The 23,238-nt window shown below is 43.5% G+C and overlaps 1 protein-coding gene across 1 annotated transcript in view; it reads right to left on the reverse strand.

Moving 5' to 3' along the window:
• Positions 1–22,601, reverse strand: part of lmx1ba (LIM homeobox transcription factor 1, beta a) — a gene marked incomplete at both ends in the record, with an annotated part of 52,095 nt that extends 29,494 nt beyond the window's left edge. Inside the window, 2 exon segments of the mRNA XM_084325507.1 lie at positions 20,189–20,384; positions 22,463–22,601. Of these exon segments, the coding sequence (XP_084181633.1) occupies positions 20,189–20,384; positions 22,463–22,601 (335 nt within the window).
• Positions 22,602–23,238: the final 637 nt, after the last annotated feature.

A 23,238-nucleotide genomic window follows, 5' to 3' on the forward strand; every position in this document is an offset into this window, starting at 1 on the left:
TGGTAACTGGTGCCGACTGACACCCCTCCTATAAAAAGCTCAATGCCAGGTGAGATGTTTTCAGTCCCTTGAGGAGAAGCCGAAGACATGATCTGCCAAGAAAGGGCAGTATTTTATCTGTTCACTACGTCTCCCAACCTGTCAAAAGCTATTTATGGGCTCATGCAACCGGGAGGCCTGCTGTGTGTTCAGAGATAGAGACTCCTGTGAGAGTCTGTGTTGGTATTTTAGCAACACAATTGTGAACGGATTAAATGGTATGTTGTTGTTGTTGATGTTTTCTAAAGGTTCATACAGAACAGCTCATAATGGTCTATAATCAACAACCAGAGTAAATTGCACCCATGACAGGTCGGTGACAAATCTTCCACATTAAGTTATTATTAAGTAGTTAAGTGAAGCACCAACATCTTCTCTATTCTACGTAGCTACAGACTTAAACTGTAGACTTTTAGTCCTACAGTAATACACATTAAACTACTTAGAGTCTATCAGCATATAAAAACAAATGCCATGATACGTCCAGAACAAGTTCAACTTTTGTGTTACTCACTACTTAAGTCAAATAGTTTCTTAAAGGAACATACCAGTATACTTTTGATATCTCCCTGTTACCATAGATGTAACAGTAAAGTGCTTTAGTAATCTACAATGTACAGGTGATTAAACTGTGTATAAAATATATAAATTAGTACTACTATGTAATAGTGCTAATCAGATGTATGTACAGAGTTGTAGAATTAATATGTACAGTGATACAGGTATAAAGACACCATGGTAGTAGTCATACTGGCCAGCAGCGTAACTAGGTAGGTAAGGGATATGTACAGATATAGATATAGTATCTACAGATATGTAACACAAGGGTTATATGCAGGTATGTACATACAGATGCATATATATATATATATACTGAATATATACAGTAAGAATAAATATATATATACAGTATACACAGCACTATTGTACATGCTATCATAGAGAGGTATATGGGTAGACTATAGTCTGAGGTAGGTAGTTAATGATTATATGATTACTATGATTACAATGTTAGGGAGTTGTAATGTTTTCACACAGCCATTGATGTTGAAAGGGGTGGAAAAATATGCTGAAACTTGAAACTGAAACTTGAAAGTCGCTAGACAGGTAATAACACCCTTGTAAAAACCACAACGCCTTTTATTTTCACTACTGTATTTCTCTGCTACGAGCCATTAAAAATCGTGAGCACCCGGCACTGAATCTGGAAGTTGAACATGCAGTGCTGTGGTGGTCACAAGGGTGAATTACTGTACATACATATGTCTAGCAACTTTCAAACAACTTTCAAGTCTCATGGAGTATTTTCAACATCAATCGCAGCGTGAATGGATTTAGGAAGGTAATCTGAGATCAGCTAAAACACACACTGTATACACCTACGAACACAACATTTATTAAAGACACAAAGTACAAATCTCCGGTAATTCGAAATTAGACCGGCATGGTCTTTTGTCGGGTCACGAGTCACGACTTAGTCCAAACATGTATCCTCGCTAGGGATGGGTACCGAATCCGGTACTATTAAGGGTATCGTCCGAATCACGTCGGTACTACCGAGTACCGATTCACGTGAGATCCTCCGGTGCCACATTTTGGTAAAAAAATACTAAATAAATAAAAGTCTATGACGTCAACGTTTCGTTTGCCGCAAAACGAAACCTATGAAGTGTGCCGCACGTTCACGCGCACAATACACGCTTACCTAGGATTTACTTGATTCAACAAGAAAGCAGTCGGGGCAATGGCAGCCGAAAACGGTCACAAGTGTGGTTACACTTTACAAAGCTAGATGCAGACAACGCTCACTGCAATATTATATATCATATATATATACAAATTGTTCTAAATAAATAATAATGATAATAAATCATTTGAAGTTTGGACACATTTTGTACAACTGAGGTAGGTAGATAAAAGAATTTGAGACTAAAGTACAGAAAAAGGTACCAGGTATCGGATCAAATGTCGCCCACTCCTACACATCATACATGTCCCTTCTGAAACAGCTCCCTTTTCTCTGTATCTGCCTTCTTTCTGAAGCCTGGGTATGGGTTCGTACAGGACCTGCAGCACAAATCATTTTAGTTAGAAGAGGATCACTGGACGCGAGCAGGAGAGGAACATGAGGAGGAGGAGGGGAGGAGGAGGAGGAGGAGGAGAGGGGAGGAGGAGGAGGAGGAGGAGGAGGGAGGGGGGAGGGGAGGGGAGGGAGGAGGAGGGGGGGGGAGGGGGAGGAGCAGCAGCAGGGAGATGGTGGGGCGGTGAGGAGAGTGTTTGACTGAAGAGGCTCGAGGAGGCGATGAAACCCTATCTGCAAAAGTTTTCAGCACGGCTTGTTTTTCTTGCCATGAGAGCGAGTTGTGATCAGCTGCGGTGCCCAAACAGAGAGAGGGGTTTTTAAAGAGCTCTCCGCTGGTCTCCCCCCTCCTCCCTTGTTGTTTCTTTAGGTTTACATAGCGTTTCTCCCTCCCCCTGCCTCCCCGTTGCTCCTCCACTCTGAAGGGGGAGGCGTACTTCAGAGTTCCAGTGGCGACCCGCTGTGTCCCCGGGTGCTGGATTTACTCCCGGATACTTGGCCCGGGCTCTCTCTCTCTCTCTCTCTCTCTCTTCTCTCTCCTCTCTCTCTCTCTCTCTTCTCTCTCTCTCTCTCTCTCTCTCTCTCCCTCTCTCTCTCTCTCTCTCTCTCTCTCTCCCTCTCTCTCTCCCTCTCTCTCTCTCTCTCTCTCTCTCTCTCTCTCTCTCCCTCCCTCTCTTGATAGATGGAGAACACACTAGATCTTCTGGTTACTTCATAAAAAGAGAATCCAGAGCCAGAGTTGTTCATGTTTTTACAAGGTGACACCCCGCATGCCTCCTCATTTGCTAATGAATGATGGTGGTCCCGGGCAGAGGGTCAGGGAGCGTAACATTTCTTAAGGGGGCTCTGCCGCTCCACGGACGGGCCTTCATGTTGTCCATACTCAGAGCAACAGACAGACGATATGGAAGATGAGAAGAGGTGTCTGAGTTAACCTGAAGCCCTGCTCTCCAGAACCAAGAAGGTCATCACTCTACAGCCGTTTCCTCTGCAAAATGGAAGAGTTAATAAATAATAATAATATAACTTCCCCCTATCTGACATCCATGTTCTATAACGTCCCCTATCTGACATCCATGTTCTATAACGTCCCCTTTCTGACATCCATGTTCTATAACGTCCCCTTTCTGACATCCATGTTCTATAACGTCCCCTATCTGACATCCATGTTCTATAATGTCCCCCTATCTGACATCCATGTTCTATAACGTCCCCTATCTGACATCCATGTTCTATATACGTCCCCCTATCTGACATCCATCTTCTATAACTTCCCCCTATCTGACATCCATGTTCTATAACGTCCCCCTATCTGACATCCATCTTCTATAACGCCCCCCTATCTGACATCCATGTTCTATAACGCCCCCCTATCTGACATCCATGTTCTATAACGCCCCCCTATCTGACATCCATGTTCTATAACGCCCCCCCTATCTGACATCCATGTTCTATAACGCCCCCCCTATCTGACATCCATGTTCTATAACGCCCCCCTATCTGACATCCATGTTCTATAACGTCCCCCTATCTGACATCCATGTTCTATAACGCCCCCCTATCTGACATCCATGTTCTATAACGCCCCCCTATCTGACATCCATGTTCTATAACGCCCCCCTATCTGACATCCATGTTCTATAACGCCCCCCTATCTGACATCCATGTTCTATAACGCCCCCCTATCTAACATCCATGTTCTATAATTCCCCCCTATGAGGTCAACAAGTATCAAACAGGGGTTCTTATGTACAAAGTAATTGGTCTTCCTTTATCTTTGCCAAATTTTTTTCAAACTTATTTTGAGTTTAATTCTCATTATCATGCACATCTCACAAGAAGAAATAAAGACTTACACATTCCTTTCTGTAGGACCTCAGTTGCCAAATTCTCATTTATCAAGGTGCAGTGATGTGGAATGATATACAAAATCTAATAGAAACATGTTCCACTTTAAATATATTTAAAAGTAAGCTTAAAAAAGAACTACAGATCCTGTAGTCTACAGTATCCATGTGTATTTGTGTAAAGTATTTTTTATTTTTTTCCCCAACATTATAATAGTTGTATAATGCTGTATTGTATGTATCTGTGTGTATGAGAGAGGGATATGCGCATGTGTTTGTGCATAATGTGGGGGGGGGGGGGGGGGTTTGTGTAGTTATCCTATATAGGTTTAAGAGGGGAGGTCGCTTATAAGCCCTTGGGTTTCTTTTACCTTTCCTGCACATTTTTAACTGTTCTTCTTTTTACTTATTTTATTCCAGAATGTATGTTTGTAAGTGCAAATAACAATAATAAAAAAAGAATAACAGCCCCCTATCTGATATTCATGTTCCATAACGGCACAACTCAGTATTGTGAAATATTATCATATTTTACCACTCAACTCACCTTATCTTACCCTGCTGTTGTAGGTTTATATAGACAGCATCATTACGATGTTCTGTTCTCAGAATTCTAATCTCTCTAATTATGTCCCAAACATTTACACTTATATATGACGACGGTTTCACTGGAATTCCGTTGCTAGGGAAACGTTTGGACCCAGGTGTTCCCTGTCAGTTATTGCATTAGCAAACATTGCGACAGGAAATAAACCGGGATCTGTTTAGAACAGAAACAGAAAGCTCTGAAATCCTGCGAGGTGTGAGTTGTTGCAGGAAGCTGGAAGCTGGAAACTGTCGAGCATGGATAGTAAACTTAACATTACCATGAAAAGTTTGTTAGCTTAGTGTTATCTAAAAGATAAAAACGGTGGTTTGTGTTTGCGCATTTTCCAAATTGTCGCAAACAACATGTAGCCCACTTTGCGTAGCGTTCACCGAGTGGAGGTAATGTAATTATTACAAACGGTAACTGAATGTTTTTGACTGACAATATGCATTATGTATTGTCCACGGAGCGAGACATAATCAAATCGGTGGTGTGCATGTGACAATATCTCACTATTGCTGCTGCCATGCGCTTTAAGACGCTTCATAAAAATAGATTTCACTAAACAATTACTGGAGTAATTAATGCGGGTACTCGAGCTGAGAAAACATTACTCATGCCCATCCCTAGTGTGTGTGTGTGTGTGTGTGTGTGTGTGTGTGTGTGTGTGTGTGTGTGTGTGTGTGTGTGTGTGTGTGTGTGTGTGTGTGTGTGTGTGTGTGTGTGTGTGTGTGTGTGTGTGTGTGTGTGTGTGTGTGTGTGTGTGTGTGTGTGTGTGTGTGTGTGTGTGATAACATGATAACAGTGTTAGGGAGGTGTTTATTTCCTGGAGGTCAGATGGATGGAGGGATGGAGGAGGGATGGAGGAGGGATGGAGGAGGGATGCTCGGTCGAGGCTAAAGCCCCGCGGACCACCTGCTGTCTCCACATTAGTTCTGACTGAGAGGAAGTCAATGAAACGGAGACATGGGAAGAGGGGGGGGGGGGGGGGGGGGTGTCCATTTTTGTGAAGCAGGTTTCGAGTAATGAGATTTGTTTCAGTGCATCTGATCTTTTGCCCTAACAGACTTCCAAAAACACTGGGACAAGTAAATAAAACACACACACACACACACACACACACACACACACACACACACACACACACACACACACACACACACACACGCACGCACACCTCCCTGCTGGAGGGGGGGGGGGGGAGGGGGCTCCACTGCCTGGAAACAGGTTTCTGATTGGGAGGGTCTGCACAAAAGGAATGTCCACCGCCCGGGTTCCTGGGAGCATAAAGGACGTGGTGTTGGAGACGACACAGGGAGAGGAGTACAGACGTGGTGTGGAGAGGGGCAGGGCCACGCTCGTTTCATCTTAAATCTAACACCACCCAGCCCATCTCAAGGCACTGGGCTCAAAGGGGAGAAGGAGGAGGGGGGGGGGGGGGGGGGGGGCTTTCCTGTGGGGCATTCCTGGAAGCAACAGGTGGGGGCAAGGCCTTTGTGTTCTTCTTGGTTTTGGCCAAGTGTGGCGACACGCCGAAGCTCCGTCCAACACCACGTTTGCCCCTGTTCACCTCCCTCTGGCACCAGCGCCATCTTCTCAGGCGACCCCCATTACAAAATTTTTTTTTTTCTTTTTAACTTGAAATGGTTTGAATTCATGGCCTGCCTCCTCATTGATCGCCAGTGAAGCATGGAGGACAGAAGAGGTGGGTCTGTTTTTTTTTTTACTCCCCCAAAATGAAATCTCCTTTGCGATGTTACTTGGCTCTTATCCACCCTGAGACATTTTCTGGCCTGACATTCGACATAAATCTAATCCCAGAAAGATACGGCAGCATTATAAAGTAAAATATTCATACAGAGGCGATACTAATAATAAAAGGAAAAGTGACAACAAGTTCCTTTCATCTTTGAAATATAAGGCACTTCAACCTGAGGAGGAGGAGAAAAAAAAGAGGAGAAAAAAAGGATGAAGGATATAATTCAAAAAGGGTTATATTAGCCCTGGCCAACGGTCTTCCAGGAAAGACACAAAAAAAGAGAGAGAAACTGGCAACTTTAAAGCAAACTGAACCCAGCCAGCAGCTAAACCACCAACTTGGCATCTGGGAGTTCTGTAAATGCGAAGGAAGAAGAAGGAGAAGAAAAAAGAAGGGCTGATGAAAAGATATGTCAGGGATCTCTGCCAAATCGATACTCTTGGCAGAGCTGAGCTGAAGTGCACAGGAGGGCTTGGAAAATCCCCTCATAAGATCACTCTCATGCTCATTTGGGCCAAGGAGGAGACTCGGGTTGGGTTTGTTGGTTGGTTGGTTGTTGGGGAGGGGGCTTAATTATAATGCCCATTCTCAACTGTTCGTCCACCGTCGCCCGTTTTCCCTCGGTGCTGGACACGAATAAGGGGATTAGAGCCCAGGTTTCCGCTGGTTCTCTGTCCGGGACAAAGCGCTGGGGGAGCTTAGTGTCACAGCTAGTGATAAAAGTACAGCTCAGCGTCAGTCAGCTACGGAAACATGGGGGTCTGTGACCTAATCCTGTTAGAAGATGAAGAGGGGAGGAAGAGGAAGAGAGCATAGATCTGCCAAGGGAGGAGGAGGAGGAGATTGGGACGAGACTAAATTGCATTTAATGGGTCCAAGAGCCATCGATAGTCCCAAGAATTAGAGCTGGGTGCGATAGTATTTTGCTGAAGACTTTCAGTGTTCATTCTTACCTGCCTAAAGTCCCAGATGGGTTGGGGTTACAGGGCAATTGGTGAATCCGGTATTTTTAAACATGGACTATTTTTCCATCATTTGGGGTCTAAATGACTAACAAGGACAAAATAATCTTGGAATTGGTTCAGTTTTGAGGGAGAACCTTCAGCCCGCAGCCGCAAAACGAGCTGCAACGTAATCCTTGGGGGCATTTGTGCGTCAAAGTACATCCAGTAAAAGCGCTTGTTTTTGCCACTGACAGGCTCAGACTGTTATGATAAGTGTCTGAAGAGTCTTCTATTTCTTACCCAAAACTGAAATCACGCCAGGCGTGATTATTTGCAGGAAGACCACGGTGGAAACGTGAGTGAGTGTTGGAGAGGAAGGAGTTTGTTGTTTTGGGGTATAGATATAAAGATATAAAACGATGGTTCATGTTTGAGCACATTATCTCAATTGTACCAACAGATTTAGCACCACACTGCCTTTGCTGAATAGGGACATAAAGAAGCTGTGGCTAGTTGTGCTACAAATGGATGAAAACACTCCTGAGCCTTGCAAACCATCCATTTTGACGAAGAAATCCTAGACCAAAGGACTTTTTCCTAAAGAAAAATTCTGTTCCAAGAGTGGAGAGACCTGCTGTAGACAGAGTGGAGGTAAATGTATTAGCTAAAGTGTTGACCTGGGATGTTAGAAGAGAGACCAGAAGAAGCTAAACGTACTGTAAACACAAAGGTCTCTCTCTGTAACGATCCTTACGTAATGTCAGATATATACTGTATAATAACCATCAGTCAGTGGCAAAAACAAGCGCTTTTTTACTGGATGTCCTTTGACGCACAAATGACCCCAAGGATTACGTTGTACCCCGCTTCACAGCTGCCAGCAGAAGCGATTTCACTCAATACTGGACTAATTCCAAATGAGTTATTAGTAATTTAGACCCCAAATGATGGGAAAGTAGGGCTTAGAAATACCAGAATTACCCTTTAGGATAGTGTTGGGTAGGTTGTCAGTGACAGAAAATACTTCTAAATAGTCCAAAGTAGTAGCAAACCCCACCTAGTACTTCTAGTAGGTTAAAATAAACACTAAGATTTATTTGCTAAGTACTTTTTGACCCCTGCCAAGACTATCTGGTGTGTCACTTCGGTGGTATGCACCAGAGCCTAGAAATACCTCTGAAAATGCCATAATAAATATAAGAGGAAACAGACTAAGCTAATCCCCTTTTAAAACATGACTGCATCTGCACCGGTTTCTCCAAACCCATCTGTTCGCACAAAGCTCATCGCCGCCCCGACAAGACTGCGGCGAACTGCGGCGTGACAAGGAGCTCGGCGAAGAGACAGGGCCCTCTCCTCAGATACTCTCGCCGGGGGTCAGAGGGGGTCTGGGTTTGCACCCTGCGTCCCCACGGGACGGTAGAATGTGGCGCCTGGGTGCGAGCGCCGGGCCCCTGGGTACACAGCACCCGCACGGCAGCACTTGCCACCGCGGTGCCACCCTCTCCTCGCACCCCGGTGACGGAGGGAGCGGGAAGGGGCGCTCGCTGTGTGTTTGGAGAAAACATTCCTCCTGCAGGCGAACGCGCCCGCGCGTGCGGGGGGGGTTAGGCACACAGGAAGTACGAGGGCCGCGGAACGAGCTGGAGGCGCTCTGAGTCTGTTCCACATGCGTGCTGCTGGGCAGGGAACATCTCACACGAGCGCCATGTTAATCCCTAAGAGACGCTTCTGCGTCAGGCTTCGTGGGCCGCCCCTGCGTTTCCCCTCCGACTCGACGTTTCGACACAAGCCTTACTGGCATAACGTGGCAAATATCCCAAATGACCGGCTATAGCAGATGACATATGAATAGACGCTTGGTTGGGACGGCGGTGGTCGGGACTGATAGGTATGAAAAGCGGACAGTCTCTTGGCAGGTTTATCCGTCAGTGGGTTGAATCTCCATCCGCTCGGTTTTGGGGAGATGAATTATTCTTGCTCAGAGGGTCAAGTATGGGCTATTCGAATCAGAGTATTAACAAATAAACAGTCCCGGTCGAGTTTGAAGAGGAGGAAGGGGATGTGTTGTTTCTAGCATCAGAGGACATCTTAGGGGCTCTGGGCCTAGCCGCCGCTGCTTAAAGGGATAGTACAGCTTTAAAAATAAATTTATAAAAATGTACATCGATGACACTACTGGGAGTACTGGCACCACTTCACACCACTTAATGTCAAGAAATCTAGAAAATTTGCATTAACTAGTTACAGTATGACTTACTGCCATAGTGTCTCTATACCTGTATCACTGTACATAATAATAATACAACTCTGTACATACATCTGATTAGCACTATTACACAGTAGTACTAATTTATATATTTTATACCCAGTTTAATCACCTGTACATTGTATATTATTACTATTGCCATTTGTTACTGTTATATTTGCACTTGCCAAACTTATTTCCGTTGTACTATACTTGTGCTGTATAATGACAATAGATTTTAATCTAATCTAATCTATTCTAATCTCATTTAAAAACACAATAGAATCCTTCAGACAGAGAAACAACAAAAACAACAACATATGCTTGTTTTGAAAATAATGTTAACATCTGTATACCTGACTAAAATTCAATACTGACCCAATAGTCAATTTAGCCTAACTGATACATCTGTCAAACTGTGCTCCCTAAATGATTGTCCATCGATAATGAGAGCGACATGCAGAGGTGTTCAGATCTAGTGCTTATCAATGATCGAATCATGTTTTGGAATAGTACTGTGATGCCAGACACATGCTTATCATTTTACAGGAAATAACTAATTCAGTATGAAACAATTAAAACAAACAAACGTAAAAATGAATTACTTAGCAACAAAAAGCAACAATAAGGTGTAACACCCTTATGACAGTTTAATCATCTAATTGACTAATTGAGGAAGCAGCTCTCCAGCCAATACAGTCAATCCAAGTCATTTAGAGAGGAATGTGATGCATCATCTGAAAGAATATGTCTTCTACTGCCTTTTACTGTGACTGTATATAACACTATAGCTTACAATCTGTATGTAATGAGATTCATTCATTTGGAAACCTTAAAACAAACCTATATATGCATGGATCTTTATCTGAAGACTTCAAATGTTTGCCCCCACATATAGGCTACACAATCTCCAAAAAACAACAACAACAACAACAACAGCAACAACCAGGAGGATTCCAAGCTGCTTCCATTCCGTAAATATTCTGAATAACTAAATCGTAGCATGTCATTTCATCAGCTATTGAGCCAATCATATTCACTCATTGAGAAAGTTGGAAATCTGCCCTAATACCATTAGGGAGTAAGTTATGAATATGGTGGAAGAACCAGACGATATCGTCATCACATTTGGAAGGGAAGACAGGAGGGAGTTGGAGGGGGGGTAGGGGGGGTGTTGATACTGTATGTAACTCAATACTTCCTTACTGAGGACGCCCCAAAGCTGAGGCGAGGCCGTATACCACTGAGCCGCAGACCAGCTGAGCTGCAGCGATATGCACGCTCTGCAAGTTGCTGACCTGGGCCATGAGCAAGCTGCTAACCTGGGCCATGAGCTGCTGACCTGGGCTATGAGCTGCTAAGTAACCAGATTTTGACCGGCAAAATCTGTTGAAGTCCGACATATTTAAATCTCTCCGGTCATAATGTCCGGTGAAAATAATTCCCTCTAAGCACAATTTGAATTGTATTAAAATAGTTACATTTGTTTCATTGTTGCTTCACCAAGCAGGTCTAATAATGACAACGATGTGTGTTCTATTATGATATGTGTGTAGTGTTCTGATAACGACTATTGGTGAAGCGATGTCGAGATTCATTTGGTTTGGCAGCGGGAGCTAGATTTGTGAGAAGCATGCAACTGCAGAGCCGCAGCCATTGGCAATTCAGCTGTTGGGTGGGTGGCGCTGCTGAGCGGTCCCCAGACCGGACCTGAGAGCGCCGCTGGCTCTGCGGCTCTGCAGTTGCATACTACTGGTATGTTCTTCGTTGGGACTGGGAGGCGGAGATATAATAGTCATCACGCAACGTTTATATTTCACGATAATGTTGCCGTCTCTCTGTCTTAGTTATTCGCTTGATATAATTAATACAAATGTCCAATATAACGGAATTCGTTAGCTCGTAAAAATGTGATTATAACACACTGCTGTATTTAATGTCGGGCCGACTGCCCAGAGACACCTATTTGATTTAAAGTCAGCAGCAGCACGGAGTCTCTGGACTTATTTGATTTGGAATATAATGACTGTATACGCAAAAGTAGCCTAGTTTTAAGTTAAAATATTATAAATCTACATGCCTTGAGGATATCATTCTTTATATAGCCTGCCTATCAATTGTTTTTAAGCTCAATAAACTCTGACCGGAATTGATCCCATTTGTCCGGTAGATTGAAATCTTGCAGGACATGGAGACCGGCAACAATTTTTTCTAACGGAAACCCTGCCATGAGCACGCTGCTAACCTGGGCCATGAGCTGCTGACCTGGGCCATGAGCTGCTGACCTGGGCCATGAGCTGCTGACCTGGGCCATGAGCTGCTGACCTGGGCCATGAGCTGCTGACCTGGGCCATGAGCTGCTAACCTGGGCCATGAGCTGCTGACCTGGGCCATGAGCTGCTGACCTGGGCCATGAGCTGCTGACCTGGACCATGAGCTGCTGACCTGGACCATGAGCTGCTAACCTGGGCCATGAGCTGCTGACCTGGACCATGAGCTGCTGACCTGGACCATGAGCACGCTGCTAAGCTGGGCCATGAGCTGCTGACCTGGGCCATGAGTACACAAAATACAGTAGGCTGCTTGAAAAGTTGGAAAGAGGGGGGAAAAAGGAGGGGGGGGGGGGGGCATTTGATGAACCGTTGACAGTAATTTGTGTACACGTCAAATAACACCTGACCTGAAGCGGTCTTTTTTTAAACGTCCGTCCACCTGCATTTGTAGGGACAGTCTTTAGTCTGACGTGAGTAAACAGAGCTGTGTTTGCCAATGCTCCGGGACAACTGGCCAAAAGAGAAATGCTTCTCAGGTAGAGAGGGAGAACTTTCCCCATAAAGCCACGAGCTGCAAAGTGCTAAACGTTAACTTTCCCTGAGGGACTGACTATGACGATTGACCGACTTTGATAAGATCCCTTGCAGGCTGCGCAGCAGCACGATACATAAATATTGTTTCGCCCCTAGCGGGCGGACGAGGCCGGTGGGACGATCCTGAGGTATTGTAATCTTAAAAAACACGCAGGGCTGCTTCTGCCGAAGGAATCTCCACGTCAGCATCTATTAAAACCTGTGGTCCCGAGCTCCACTTAATTAAAAAACAACATTTAACAAGAGGATGCGCCAATGGCCACCGGCCAAAAAAGCCCCCTATCAGCACAATGAGGATCATCGCACACAAGGGGCTGGAGTGAGAAGAAAAACTCCTTTATTGTCCTGCGAGCGCCACACTGTTCAGTAAACGCCTTGTATCAGCACTTTTAGCACAAATGATAAGTGAATTATTATTAATTATTACATCAAAAAGGAAGGTACTGCAGCAGCACACGGATCATCTTTAGAAAGATATCCAGGGTGCAAAAAGAATCACTAATGTTTCAACACTATCGTGTCCTGAAGTCCGAAGAAGACACTGATGTGTTGAAACCAGGGATGTTCGATATTGGCTTTTTTACCGATATCCGATATACCAATATTGTCCAACTCTTAATTTCCGATACCGATATCAACCGTTACCGATATATGCGGGGTTTCCCCCCCAAAATAACAAAATAATTTCAGGTAACTAACATTACATATATCTTGTCGTGGAATAAACACAACATTATGCATACTTTTGACAATAAAAGGCTTTTGCTTTTTGGTCAGGCTGCTTTTGTATATAAGAATTTGTTCTTACTTGCTTGCCTGGGTAAATAAAGGTTCAATAAAATGTAAAAAAAAACAAAAAAAAACGATACCTATAATTTCCGATATTACATTTTAATGCCAATATTGGCAAATATTTTTTTTGCACCCTATGAAATATGTTTCTAAAGATGATCCGTGTCTCCAATACCTTCCTTTTTGCACTACATGGCACTACATGGCACTACATGGCACTACATGGCACTACATGGCACTACATGGTCCTCATCTGAACAGGTTCAGCACGTGAACTCTCTCAAGTATGAATTATTAAAAGTGAAATGATTAGAAAATGAGTTTTCCCGTCATGATATTTTCACTGCATTTCATTTAACCCTTTCACTACCACACTACCAAAGGGTTAACCCTTTCACTGTGACAATACAGAAGGTTAACCCTTTCACTGCCACATGACAAAGTGTTAACCCGTTCACTATCACACTACATAAGGTTAACCCTTTCACTACCACACTACAGACTGCTAACCGTCTGTAGTTGTGTGATAGTGAAAAAAGGGTTAAACAGCCGACTTAATGAACTCTATTAAGGAGGAGGTGTCTGTTGTTTCTGTAAAGGGAGAAACGTCTCTCGGAGCAGGAGCACTCTAAACATGGAGAGAGATTTGGGTTTCAACCTGGCCGGGTTCTATAGCCCCCTGTGTCCTCGCTTGGACCCGGCAGCTGCTGCTGGGAGAGCCCTCTGTCTGGTGCACCACCGTATACGGACTAGTCACACTTCTCCGTGTCAGAATCCGCCCCCATTCACACCGGACCACCGGGGTCGTGGTGCCGGTTCAATTTCAACTCAATCAAAATTCAGAAATCACAGTTCTGGGGACATCCTTTTCAATCTCAAAACAACACAAACGGTTTTTTTCAGTATTGGATGAAAATAATGTATATATAAATATATATACATATCCATAAATCATACATTTCCTGAATTGAAAGAGTTTTGACCCCAAACCCGATGACCTCATTAAATTCCTAAACCCTGATTAGATGAACAACTAATATCAATACTGCCCTCTTTAGCTATAGCCATATCTGAAGTGGATTAGCCATCTGTGAAACGTGTGTGAATATGGTGGAGGAGGAGAAGAAGCCTTTTCACTCTACTGCGCCTCTGTGTTGAAACAATGAAGTGAAACTCTTGGATCAGCGATGACTGCTGACTTTAGGCTAAGAGGGCCAAGCCCTCCTTCACAGAATGTCAACAGAGCCCCCCCACATCTCACCAGGACACACACACACACACACACACACACACACACACACACACACACACACACACACACACACACACACACACACACACACACACATACATACATACATGCGCACACGAACGCACACAACCATAACCCCCCCAAATTGTACCAGGATACACACATACACACACACACACACACACACACACACACACACACACACACACACACACACACAAACACAAAAACTCTACAAATCTAGGACACACACACACACACACATGCACACATGTACCCTGAACACACACCCATACACACAGTCACACACACACTCAATAGACCCCCCCCCCCCTAAACCGTACCAGGCCACACACATTCATTCACACACACACACACACACACACACACACACAGACACACACACACACACACACATACACACACACACACACACACACACACACACACACACACACACACACACACACACACACACACACACACACACACACACAAACCAAAGAATTCCTCTCCCGATTTTCACGCAAAGCCTCCAGCATAGCAGCTTGGTTTCCAGGGAGACATGGTAAACCTTGTCTCGCCAGAGCCCCATACGTTAGCCTCCCAAGCTCCTCTGTTCATCCGGTTGGTCAGATATCACTGTGAGATCAACGTCAGTCAGCAGACACTCTCTCTTCACACCAGACACAGGGACATCATCAGTGTCAAATGGAGTGGCATCCCATGGCTGCATTAAATCTAAATCCTCACAGAGAAATCACGTGAGCAATCGAAAGTAATCTGTTCACCAAATCTAATGAACGTTCTCAGCCAAACAGTTGACTGATACTAATAGTGGGATTTCGTTGTTTGAGTTTTGACCACTAGTTGATAGAATTGGTGCTACAGAGCACAGTAGGAGAAAAGGGGTCCCCCAAAATTGTGTATCATGTGTTCTTCCCACACGCCACAAGCACAGGAGTGACGTAGAACACAAAAAGTGTGCACCGCAGGCCAATAAGCACGCCCCTTCTGCTTCAAATTGATTGGTCTATATACGATCTCCCTCGGAATTTAACAAGCTAACCGCCTGTCAATCATAGGAGGCCGAACATGTTGCAACTTCGCCAAACTGAAAGTGAAACTTAACATGGATGGGATGTAAACATTACAAGAGCAAAGAAAAGGGCAGGAATCGACTTTGCAAAGGTTCTGTGAGGTACATGCATTCAGCTTGTATAGATTACAGAACAAACAATAAGAAACTCTGTCTATTTGGGTGGAAATGTGTAAATAAACAAAAACGAGTTGTTTACAAGAAGAATTCTGCTGGACAGGATACCTTCAAACACCAAAGCGTATTGGTGGATAGTATTGTGATGTCAGAAATGTCTGTATCACATTTCAGTAAAAAAATAAATAAATAAAAGATTTACCAAGATCCTAACAACCAATTGGCTGACTAACTGCCTAAAATGTATCTGCCGTAATGTTACACTTTTCTTGGTGCTAATGGTGCAGAGCAGACATCAATAACTTAAAGAATACCACAGTACGATAAACAGATTGTACAATGACAACAGGACCATCCATACTACACACAGGGACAATAGATAGTATAGTTAGTATACTATTATGTCACTCCTTATACATACACACTGAAGATCCCTGATTAGTGATATTACCATTGGACTCAAATCAAGCTACTGGTGATAATATCCTGATATTTCTCTCAAGGGACACGTACCACTCAGGGTGGAGCCTGTCATGAAATTGTGCAAGCGTGCGTACATATAAAACGCAGCCAATAAATGTCCCAGACAGGTAATTGTGCTACAATTACTAGTGTAACAGCCCATAACTAGTTCTACAAGTGCAGACACGAGAGAAGGAGTTACTCATCTACGCCGCATTAAATGTTTTACATGGCCTGTTAAAAAAGGAATCTTAAAGGGTAAAGGCACCACTGGCACTACTAGTCATACACCCAATAATATTATAGCGAGACATTCACTGACGTGGTTCAATGTGTAATAAAAAGAAAAAAAGGAAACAAGAATCCACATGTCACAATTAAGACGCAGCTGCAGGTGTGTTGAGGTGAGGAGGAGGGATGACAACATACTGTTAGCGGTAATTAAAGGGCACCACGCATCCCTACCACCTTCCTCCTCAGTAGGAGCATTGGCCCTGGCCTTGCGGCACTTTTGCGGTCTGACTAATGTGTCTTAAATGAGCGCCATAAAAGTCAGAAAGGGTGTGAATTAGATCACAAAGTAAACCACCATTGGAAGTAAATAGTAGTTTTATATAAGGGGAGGAGGGGGGGGGATCGGATACCCACAGTTGTTGGTGTCATGTGTCGGTAGAGGGCCGTGCCACGCCGCGTCGAGGCGAGGCAGTGCTCTGAGGGGGCGGGCCGTCCAAGAGCCATAGGTTTCTAGGCGTGGTGTGTTTGGAGGAAGGGGGTGGGGGAACGAAGGGTTAAACCTGCAGGGGAACTCTTGCCATTGGACCCCAGACGTACAAGGCATGCTACCGGCTAGCCAACCAGTGACAGAACACAGATTTTGGTTCCAAGAAAGGCAGATACTGTGGGGGGAGAGGGGGGGGGGGGATGCCAACGCAGATGCAACCATCCATCATCTGCTTGTTTTGGTTGATAGAACCCACATAAATAAATTCCAGGTTGAGAGGAATTCTTGCTCTTTATTCTTAGGGCCTTGCTGTTGTTGTTATTAGCACCACTGGTGTGTTTCGTATAGGTTGAGCTTACCAAACTGAAAATATAATTATTTATTAAAATGGGATTCTGAACCTGGTGTGACGTCTGAGTGGGTTGAGGAAACGTATATTGTGTTTTGATCCCTCGCTATATTTTCACTTATTTTCTTTTTTTTTATTATTGAAGAAATGTGACTTTTATTTAAAAGTAAAAGTCGCTGATGTATTGTTTTGTGTGTCGAACTCCCCCCGGGCTGAATCAGAATGCATTTCAAGGGCAGTGGCAGCAGCAGCGGCAGTTATGATTAGTAGAAACCAGAAGGGGAGAAAAATATATTTATTTTTGAAATAGAGTAGAAAGCATAGAAAAAAAGCATTTCATTATGGTTTGGGAACTCTGCCCAAATATGAACTCTTGAAGAATCACATTTTGCTTTGACTGATTGTGGTTAAGATCTGTCTGTTTGTATTAAGCTTGAGTGAGACCTAAAAATATTCCTGGCTGAAAAAAACGCACGCACGGTCGTGAGCGCTCGCTCGGTCCATTAACAACAACCTAATGAAAACCAATGTCGGAACGCAACCCGATTAAATTCCAGGCCTTCAGATATGAGTGAACCCTATCTCAACATCAGACAAAACAATTGAACTGTCATTGAATGTGACACAGGGATATTGACCAGAATTACACACAGAATAGGCACGTTCACACATACAGGCATACTCTCACACACACACACACACACACACACACACACACATGCATGTACATGCACATGCACACGTACACGCACAATGCAAACCATAACCTTTGGAATTTCTGTCAAACCTCTACCTTTACATTTTCAAACGTCTCCCCCAGTATCTGCAGCATACAACCCTATCAATAGGATACGTTGTCTTCCAGGAGCTGGACAGGAACACAAGCCCTGACCTTCAAGACCAGCAACCATCATGCCCCCCACATGTACACACACACACACACACACACACACACACACACACACCAGAATGAGAGAGAGAGAGAGAGAGAGAGAGAGAGAGAGAGAGAGAGAGAGAGAGAGAGAGAGAGAGAGAGAGAGAGAGAGAGAGAGCGAGAGAGAGAGAGAGAGAAAGGGGCTTTTGGCTTGTCTCTCAGGTGATGGAATTCACAACTGGGGCTATGAAATTCCCATTGTTTCCAGAGAACGCTGGCCATCGTGTCGGGGGCCCTCCGCTGAATGGCGGACAGACACAGCGATGCGAGGCCGTGGATGTCATCCATTGTTCCGTGCCAGACTCCTCGCGGGGAGCGATAATGTCGCAGTGATTGAAGTAGCAGCGTTTAAAGCCCAGAGGACAAAGAGGCCTTAAAACTTCCTGACAGGCATGGAGAGCAACCGTGCAGAGAGAGGGGGGGGGGGGGGGGGGGGCGGGGGCGCTGTCCACTGACTGCCCCAAACTGTCTGCTGCACATACGAGCTACCAGTCCACCACAGAGACTCTGCTGGCCGCAGCCCGCGATTTATTACTGCTGCTAATATCAAAGATGTGTGTTGTTCCATAGTGAACTGAGCAATGTAAACACACATGCTGCAGTAGCCTACACACACACACACACACACACACACACACACACACACACACACACACACACACGCACGCACACACAGACACACGCACGCACGCACACACACACACACACACACAGGCAGACACACGTGCATGTATATGCATGCATGCACACAAATATGCATATGCTCACACGCACACACACACATGTGGAGGTATGCACATGCACCAACTTTGTGTAATTCCTTGAATCATTGCACGCCTATAGACGGTTTCACTGGAATCCTGTTGCTATAGGAACAGTTTGGATCCAATGTATTGCCATGTGAGCTATTTTATTACCAAACACTGCAACAGGAAATAACCTTAGGCCTGTTTAAACCATCTATAATAATAAGTTAAAAAAATAGCGCCACCAGTTTTCAATGTTTTCAAACGCTCAATTCACATATAGTTTATAATAATTACTTTTGTACTTTCTAAATTGTAGGACGAATTGTATTTACAAAAATATTTACTTGCACAAATAGGCTCAGTAATACAAATATCGTTATTGAATTAATATTTGTTCAGCATTATGTCAATTAAAAGGTATATTTTAAATCTACAACATTTATTAGAAAATATCATGGATGATAAAAAATACGAAAAACTGCATAATTCTTTATATCATAAATCTAATTATTTGCACTCCTTACAATTGCTATAAATCGAAAATGACCATCATTGGGGCAAATTATAGCCTATTATGGGAATTATCTTAATTGCCCAAAACTATTTAAAATGCATTATATATATCGAGCAATAGCAATGAATTGTCAATAGCTTATTCTGTCTCCCTCTCAGTTTAACGTTTTAATCAAAGTGGTTATACTTAAGAACACATGCACAGAACAAACAGGCTGCTATACCAGTAATAATTCCCTAATAATTGAAAGTTATTGTCTTTCCGCTGTTTTAAAGCGTATACAGAGCGATTGGTGTGAAGTTGTCCTTGTAAACGGGTTTACAGTTATTTTGTGGTTATGGACTTTTCTGCTCGAGACGACGGGACTTAATAATGTCACCATCTCGAAAAGGCTGTAGCCGATTAGTCAAGCCTAATCAGGCGACACTAAATTATCTAAATTATATTCCTATATTAGACAGAGAACAAACACCACTTTGTATTTTCCGATTATAGTCAAATATATATGACTATTTGCGAGAAGAAGAAAAAAATTAAAACTTGGACGGAAATCAACGCCTATAGTTTATTTAGCATGGGCCGAAATTACACAACGTGGAAGCCAAAATAATAAATTAGCAACCAATTGAACAGGCCTTATTATTCATCACAAAGTATTATGCCTAATAATATCCCACAACTAAAACAGAATAGAAATAGTGAGTAGACGCAAGAATGTCCAACCGTTTCGCTCAACCGAAGTCGCTATATATATATGAGCGAACCTCGTGTGGTATTAAAAATAAAATCAAATAGAATCTGAGGATGGAATATAACGGTGTCTTACTGCTGGTAGTCGAGCTTGCAGTAGAGCTTCCGGTCCCTGAAGTAGCAGGTCGCGGTGAGCGGCTGCTGACACACGGCGCACTGCAGACACTCCTCGTGCCACGACGAGTCGTTGACGCGCATCAGGAAGCGGTCCGAGATGGGCCGCTGACAGCCCTCACACACGGCCTGGTGCTGCGGCTGACAGTCGGCCCCTCCTGGAACCCAAATAACACATCGTTAGGAAAAAATGGGCTTTATTCGTGGAATGTTGGTCTATTTGGCTACTGTGGCATATGCATAGTAATCATAATAATATATGTACCTCGTATAGTCAGTCTACCCATATAACTCTGTATGATAACAATGTACAATAGTGATGTATTTACCGTACATTTATATATTTATATTTACCACATATCCATATCTGTCTGAATATATCTGTATATAATCCATATGACTGCATATAACCCATATAACTCTGTATGATAGCATGTACAATAATGCTGTATCCCGTATATATATATTTATTCTTACCGTATATACCTGCATATCTGTCTGTACATACCTGCATATAATCCTTTTTACATGTCTGTATACTATACTATCTTATCCCTTACAGTATTGACTTACTAGTGACTGACCTGTATCACTATTAATACTACAACTCTGTACATACATCTGAATAGCACTATTATTTAGTAGTACTAATTTATAAACTTTATATCCAGTTTAATCATCTGTATATTAATATTGCACGTTACTGTTACATTTGCACTATTTTCGTTGAACTGGTGCTGTATAATGACAATACATTTGAATCTAATCTAATCTATTGTTATTTTTGTATGCATGTTTTTTGTGCATAATTGTTGTCTTTTTCAACACATGCACACACACACACACGCATATTTCAACAACAATAATAAATTGAATTAAATGCCTATCTATCTCTGGCACTGCACCCCGCCTCGAATTGTCCTGGAATATATCGGGCCATTTAACCAAACCGGAAATTAAGGTTTCCATTTTCCATGGATGAGCTGATAACCTATAACCTACATTATTATTATTGTGTTGCTATAGAAAATGGGTTTCAATGTATAGCTTCGGTTCTATAGTTGGACGGTGATCCGGTTTAGGCCTGATTTACAGCGCAGGTCAAAAATACAACGGTTTTGTAGATTATAGGGTATAGATTGCATACCTGCCAACATTAGACTGTGGAAAAGAGGGATATTTTCAGGGGCTTCAAACTTGACCCCCAACCCAAAGAAATAAAATATATTTATATAGTTTCACTAGAATAAACTTGGGGCCTTTTGTAATGTAATTGTTGTCACTTTGAAAACGTCTATGAACCCCATACACACTACAGATGAATAGAAGAGCAATACAATGACTTTTAAATCGTTCTAGCTCACAATAAACGTCATAAGACATAAATGTACCATAATAATAAAATAAATAATAAATAAAATATGCACAATGACTTGTAAATACTCCTTAATATGTCAACTAAATCCAATTTACATCACAACTGCCACTCAACTGCAAATATAATGTTAGTTGCATTGTTTCGTGTGTGTGTGTGTGTGTGTGTGTGTGTGTGTGTGTGTGTGTGTGTGTGTGTGTGTGTGTGTGTGTGTGTGTGTGTGTGTGTGTGTGTGTGTGTGTGTGTGTGTGTGTGTGTGTGTAGAGAGAGAGGAGAGGGAGGGAGGGAGGGAGAGAGAGAGAGAAAGAAAGAGAGAGACTATAGCTAAATGTGTGGTGTATGCTATCTTGTCTTGGCTAATATGTCACACTATAGAGATGGAGAGAAATGTGCAGGAATATTTCTTTCATTTTGGGAGCTTTGTCCATTCTCAACGTTACCGATGAGTTGTATTTTCACTCTCGGTTGCCAGGTTGGGCAGGAATAATTAAGGATCGTGTATCATGAAAGATATCATTCTATCAAAGTAATCTGGCAACATTATGTCCCCCATAGAGAGCCCGACTTAGTCCGTTTCAGGTATACTCAATTAAAAAAGATTGTGGGGGGACGGGGACGGGAGATTAACGGGGGAAACGGGGGTGTTGGCAGGTATGTGGATTAGGCTATGACAGGTTGGGCTAGTATTCGGTATGATCTATGGATACATATCGCCAGTTGTCTATCCTAATGAAGAGCAATAAACTAGGATTTACATACATTCACGGGGCTATATATAATCGCTCAACTCACCTATCATAACGCCATAATAACGCCCAGAGTATATATAACTATATAGGACTATATAATCGCTCAACTCACCTATCATAACGCCCAGAGTGGTCGCTCCGGTTCTCAGGTGATCTTCGATTTTAATAGCGTCCAGCATCTTTGAACAGTGCGAGTGGGTCCTGGTCGAGAAGCGCCTCTCCACCGCCTCCAGACCTGTTGCGATCTCCATGATAACACTGTGTTGTGTTGCGAGGAGACAGCGTGGTCTCTTCCACACAGGTCCGAGCCCCGTCCTGATCACTGATCACACCACCACCACTACAGGCACAGGCACAAACTGAGAGGACAACTAAAATGATATAAGCCTATAGTTTTGTTCCCCCCTCTTTGCCACGCGGTGATAACTCGAGAATTAAAAAACAAAAAAACGTTGAGGTCAAAGTCTAAACCGTGTCATGACGGAGGGTTGTCTGTTATAGTTTAGTCACCTGCTAAATTTGGAGTGTTTTTGTGTTGCGTTTCCTCGGATGGTGCTGCTGGTTTGCAAAGAAAGAGAGGAGAAAAAAATAGTGTGACGTTCGACGCAGACGAAGCGTTGAGTTTCTGGTGAATTCTCTCTCGAAGGAGAAATGTCGCGGCGGGCAAAGCGCTGTAAATCCAGACGTGCAGAGAGGAGGAGGAGGAGGAGAGAGAGAGGAGAGAGAGAGGAGAGAGAGAGAGAGAGGGTCCAAAGCTTTAAACTTTCTGCGCCATGTAGCCGAGCTGCCCGTGGTCTGTGGGAGAGGGTGAAGCTGAGAGTGAGACTGAGAGAGAGAGAGAGAGAGAGAGAGAGAGAGAGAGAGAGAGAGAGAGAGAGAGAGAGAGAG

This window comes from Notolepis coatsorum (assembly GCF_963971535.1).
Source record: "Notolepis coatsorum genome assembly, chromosome: 11".
NCBI classification, from domain to species: domain Eukaryota; kingdom Metazoa; phylum Chordata; class Actinopteri; order Aulopiformes; family Paralepididae; genus Notolepis; species Notolepis coatsorum.